Below are 5,095 nucleotides of genomic sequence, written 5' to 3' on the forward strand. Positions count from 1 at the left end.
GTGGTCCAGGCCGGTTCATACAGGCCTGTCTTCAAAGCTCAAGTTCTGAAGGCACCACTCAGTTCTATTTGTAAAAGCTTGACTCGTTTACCTTGTTACAGACTCATTTAAAAAAATTTGCTCCAGAAGAGCACTGATTTAATTTTAGCCGTTTCATCACACAAGAAGAACCAGGTCCTTAGGGAAACTCTCTTGGAAACTATTCTTGGAAAACGCCTCCCGGCGTCGCCTGCAATGGCCAGAAGCGGCCACGAGAGGGCAGCCTACGGTGCGCCGCAGGAGGCGCGCCTCTCTTCCTGTCGCTCGTCTCTCTGGTTTGCTCGCGGGGGAAAGGCCCGCCTCCTGGCCCATAAGGCCTCGGACCGGAAGCTGCATTCTCTCTTCCTGGTCTCCATCATGGCGGTGAGTAGCTCTGCTTTAGGAGTGCTTCTTTCCATCCGTTTCCATCCGCAGCTGCTCGAGGTCTCGTCGCCCCGTTCATGGCTCGAGGAAAAGGGATACCGAAGTGCCAGCCGGGTTGACACCGGCGGAGCGGCCGGGCCGAGGGCGCGGGGCCGGAGACTGTCCCCTCTTCCCAGCCTCCTGGGAGCGGGCTCCGGGCCGGCTCCGGAGGGCTTCGAGGCACGGCCCGGCCGAGTGGAGCGGTCCCGGGCTTCAGGGGCATGTGGCTGTCCTCTCTTCACGGCGCCAGCCTCGGGGCTCAGCTGCCCACTACACTTTAGGGACTAAAGCTTCGGCGAGGAGGGGCCGGGGGTGTCGCCCAACCACGTGTTTCCTGTTTGTCCATACCCCCCCCCGCAGTTAGTTTCTGTCCTCATCAGGCCCGTTTTGCGGGCGCTCTTACACATGTTAGGTCGGGGGGCCATGCTCTACGCCTAACGCTGGGGTCCTCGGCCCCTCCTCCCGCGCGAACGTGCGGAGGAGACCAGGACCCGAGCCCCCTCCCTTTCCCGGGCCCCCATACGTAGACGTCCGTGCACCCCGGGCCGGGCTCGTTGGGGAAGCGGGTGGGCTGGCGGCTGCCGCTCGGGGCGAGCGAGCTGACTGCCGCGCTCCCCGCTGCAGCAGGATCAAGGTGAAAAGGAGAACCCGATGCGGGAGCTGCGCATCCGCAAGCTCTGCCTCAACATCTGCGTGGGGGAGAGTGGCGACAGGCTGACGCGGGCCGCCAAGGTGCTGGAGCAGCTCACCGGCCAGACCCCCGTCTTCTCCAAAGGTCAGTAGCGGCGGCTCGGCGGGGTGGCTGCTTAACTCGCCGGCCGGCTTCATCCCCTAAAAGCACGAACCGCCGCTCTTTCAAGATCGGGAGTGGTGTGCAAATGCTTGGTTTGAATTGAGCAGAGACGAAGCCTGTCGGCAAGCTAGCTCAAAAAACACACTTGGCACCTAGGGCACGAGGTCCCTGGGCATCGAGTGCAAGTTTAACTACTAACGTTGGCAGGGAAGCTGGCTCCGTGGAGCAAGCACCTGGCACCTTGCTGCTGTAAGCAGACAGCCGTTGCCAATCACTGGGAGTGTTGGGGATTTGAACCTGGTGACTGGTGGGTAGCTAGCCTGGGCCTGAATTAGAATTCTCCTTGCTCTTTGGGCCTCGACTTCCTCCTCTGCAAAAAGGAGATGATGCCCTCTAAGAGGGTGGAGAAACCAATGAGTTGGGTGTGAACAGCAGGAAACATGTGAAAGTTAGGTGACTTGTTTGGCTCTAAGGTGTCATGACTCTGGGCTGTTGGAGTAGAGCAAACCTCTGTAAAGTGGGGTCGGGCGCAGGAAGAGTCCAGAACAGGAAGACTAGCTTCCTTTCTAGGGGACCTGTTTCAGGTGGTTAGGTGGGTTGGCTGAGGGGCGGGAGGCTGGTTTTGCGGGAGTAGAGGAGATCGGGGTACAAATCTAGGCAGCCCTGGTTGTGCTAGAGTAAGTGGTTCTCAGCTAGGGGACAAAGTTCTAGGGATGAGGCAGGTGTCTGGGGGTGACAGCACATGACTGGTACCTTCTGCCCACAGCCAGATACACCGTCAGATCCTTTGGCATTAGGAGAAATGAAAAAATTGCCGTCCACTGCACAGTCCGTGGGGCCAAGGCAGAGGAAATCTTGGAGAAAGGTCTGAAGGTAAAGTGACAATACTGCCTAAGCTGTCTTTGCTGCCCTGTGTGTCCGAACACATGCTCAGTCTCCCCCCCGCCCCCCCCCCTCAAACTGTTATAGGGCTTTCTGATTCTGTATCCAGCTTTGTTCTGGTGGCTTAGAGATGCCTGGGAGTTGTGCTGCCTCCGCTTTGCCTGTGGTTCCCTGCTCTTGACAAGAGCCTGAATCCAACTTCCCAATTGCACATCATGGTCCCCAAGTGCCACCTGCCTGACCGGATTTCCTTTTGAGGAGGATGTGCACAGGGATGTGAATGCTGCTGTTTCTTCTCAGGTGCGGGAGTACGAGTTACGGAAAAATAACTTCTCCGATACTGGAAACTTTGGGTTTGGGATCCAGGAACACATCGACCTGGGAATCAAATATGACCCCAGCATCGGTATCTACGGCCTGGACTTCTACGTGGTATGCATGTTTCCTGTTCTGTTTGGGACAATGTGCGTCCCCAACAGTTGGTGTGGGGTGGAAGCTTGTCCATTCTCTGGGAAGACAGGTTTCCTCAGTGGCAGGTGGAGGGAAACAGGGACCAGATGCTGTTGCCAGGAAGCTAGGATCTGAGGACCTGTGACCTTCCAGGGGACAAGGAAGAGTTGTGTATTGGGGTTTCCTTTTGAGGTGGAACTGGGCTATTGTGGGGTGGGGTAGTGGCGTGGGTGGTTTCTCCCCAGAGGACACGGGCACTGACGTAGAAGATAGGGTGTTTGCTCGTGAAGGGGTGCTAATTGTGGAGGCGAGTGGCCATCTGTGTCCAGTCCTAGTGCTAAACCAGAATGAGAGTTGACTATTGTGGTGGAACCCGAGCCTTTGAAAACGTGTTTGAGTTGAAACCAGAGGGGGAGAGGAGTGTGCAGTTTTTTTAACAATATACCTGGGGCTTCAAAAAGTTCAAGGTGAAAATTGACGTTTTGAAGCTGCTTTGTATTTGTTGTGTTAAAGTGCTTTCTACTGTCCTGTTGTAAAGGAAAAGCATGGGGCATGGAGCCGTGGTGGCGGGTGGCAGGTCGTGGACTAGGAGTGGGGATCGTGCTGAGAGAGAGTTCAGCGGCAGAGCTAGCCTACAGCGGTGGTGTGCTGTCGGGGTGCAGAATACAGCTCAGGGCAGGCATCTCGCTATAGACTTTGCCCGGTGCCTCTTGAGAGCCCCTGCCACTGGCTGACTGGGTTGTTTCTGGGGCAGGTGCTGGGGAGACCAGGCTTCAGCATTGCTGACAAGAAGCGCAGAACAGGCTGCATCGGGGCCAAACACAGAATCGGCAAAGAGGAGGCCATGCGCTGGTTCCAGCAGAAGGTAACGTGCAGTAGATGGCTTGACGGTGTGGCATTTGGGGGGGGGGGGCTTTCAGGGTTGGTGATTTAAAACAAAGACCAGAACAAAGGTTTTCCCATGGAGTGAGTGAAAGTGGGTGAACGTGTGAATGAAGGGGAGGCTGGGAGCCTTTAAGGGTGCCCCTTATCTGTGGAGTGCTGGGTCCCAAAGGGGCATGGATTCAGAATTCTGAGCGCCAGGATTTTGGTTTTTGCCTGTCAGCCTCTGCTGTGGCCTGCTGATCTGAAAAAACAAACTCTCTTCTCTTTCAGTATGATGGGATCATCCTTCCTGGTAAATAAATTCCTGCTTCCAAAAGACGAATAAAAAAATGACAGTGAGGTGAGCCGGCTGTTGTGTGTTCTGTGAAAGCAGGCCGACCATGGCCAAGTCCTTGGATGAGCCGTCACTCTGCCCGGCTGTCCTGATTGGACGCAGGGGGTTCTGGGAGGCTCCCCTATTTCCACTCTGGCTGGAAGTGGGTGTGCCCTGGTGGTCAGTGGGGTGCTAGCCCAGCCCACCAGCTGCTCTTTGGATGGAGGGCGAGGCTGCTCACACAGGATCGATGGTCTTGGACACTGTTTGGGGCCCTTCTGCTCTTTCCCTGCAGGGTCACTGCGCGGTCACAGGCTGGGCGGCGGTGCTCAGGGTTTCCCCTCCGTGAGGAGTCTGAGGTGGTGAGGGCTGTGAGAGGGGCACTTGGGGCCTAACTGCCTGGACCCCTTTCACCAGCTGTGTCAACAGGACCAGGGTTCCTGATGTCCACCTCACTGCGGGAGCTCCAGCTCCCTTTCGGCGGGCTTGCCTGGATGCCCACGAGCCACCGTTCTCTGACCATTCACCATAATCCTTGCCAGTGGTTCCGAGTTCTTAGTCTGGGCTTTACATTTTGAGGCCACTCGTGTGACTAATAAGCGGATGGCTGTCCTGTGGCCACCTTTAATGGTTCCCTGGTATGTTACCTGCTTTATAGATTTGTATTTAACCTGGAAGTTATTTGGGGTAGTCTTCTTAACTGACAATAATGGCATGTTAGGTCCTATTAAAACTATCACAGTCGGCGTTCTCTTTCCCAGTGAGATTAGATCCGCATTATTAAAGGAAAGACATGAATTTTGTTTCCTTTAAAACAAAAACGTGCGTTTATGGGTCATTCACATAGATAGCACATAAACAAACTTGAGGGGTCTGGTTCTAACAAGTCAGTACGTACGGTAAGGGCTCTGCGCCCATTAGAGAAGCCGATGGTGTAGCTACAGAGCCCCCGGGTCGCGACCCGAGAACCACTGCACACCGCTGGTTCCTACGAGTCCAATGAGAAAGGTCTCAAATGTTCAGCTTTTCCAAATCAGCTGTGTCCCCTTCTTGTTCACACTCTGGTCTCTAGGTTCCAAGATTCCCCGGAACCTCTCACAGGAGCCATACTTGAGTAGGGACTTTAGGGGAAGCAACAGGATTGAACTGTTGAGAAGAAACCAGGTACAGCTCTTGATTGGGACCGGGACCTGCCCTCTGCTACTGGTACAACTCAGCGCCATGCTGAAGCTGTCTGCAGAGCTAGCTGCGTGCCCATTCTGCTCAGCTCTCCCTTTCCGCCTGCTGGGATGCCACGATTGACCAACCCCTTTAGGACTCCATGCAGCTCA

The 5,095-nt window shown here is 55.4% G+C and overlaps 1 protein-coding gene across 2 annotated transcripts; it reads left to right on the forward strand.

Annotated features, from left to right (window-relative positions):
* Positions 1–381: 381 nt before the first annotated feature.
* Positions 382–3,873, forward strand: RPL11 (ribosomal protein L11). Of its 2 annotated transcripts, none has more exons than XM_075552288.1 (6): positions 382–402; positions 1,066–1,216; positions 2,001–2,107; positions 2,417–2,548; positions 3,321–3,431; positions 3,722–3,873. In XM_075552288.1, the coding sequence occupies exons 1-6, from the start codon at positions 397–399 to the stop codon at positions 3,749–3,751; spliced, it is 537 nt and encodes a 178-aa protein (XP_075408403.1). In that variant the 5' UTR covers positions 382–396; the 3' UTR covers positions 3,752–3,873. The 2 variants fall into 2 exon arrangements, with proteins under 2 accessions (XP_075408403.1, XP_075408409.1); XM_075552294.1 differs by having other exon boundaries at positions 1,069–1,216.
* Positions 3,874–5,095: the final 1,222 nt, after the last annotated feature.

Source organism: Tenrec ecaudatus, chromosome 1 (genome assembly GCF_050624435.1).
Source record: "Tenrec ecaudatus isolate mTenEca1 chromosome 1, mTenEca1.hap1, whole genome shotgun sequence".
NCBI lineage: Eukaryota > Metazoa > Chordata > Mammalia > Afrosoricida > Tenrecidae > Tenrec > Tenrec ecaudatus.

Excerpts from the sequence above, each read along its gene's own strand:
- RPL11 (XM_075552288.1), top strand. Across the intron at positions 2,108-2,416 it reads TCTTGGAGAAAGGTCTGAAG|GTGCGGGAGTACGAGTTACG; the intron begins GTAAAGTGACAA and ends GTTTCTTCTCAG. Across the intron at positions 2,549-3,320 it reads ACGGCCTGGACTTCTACGTG|GTGCTGGGGAGACCAGGCTT; the intron begins GTATGCATGTTT and ends TTTCTGGGGCAG.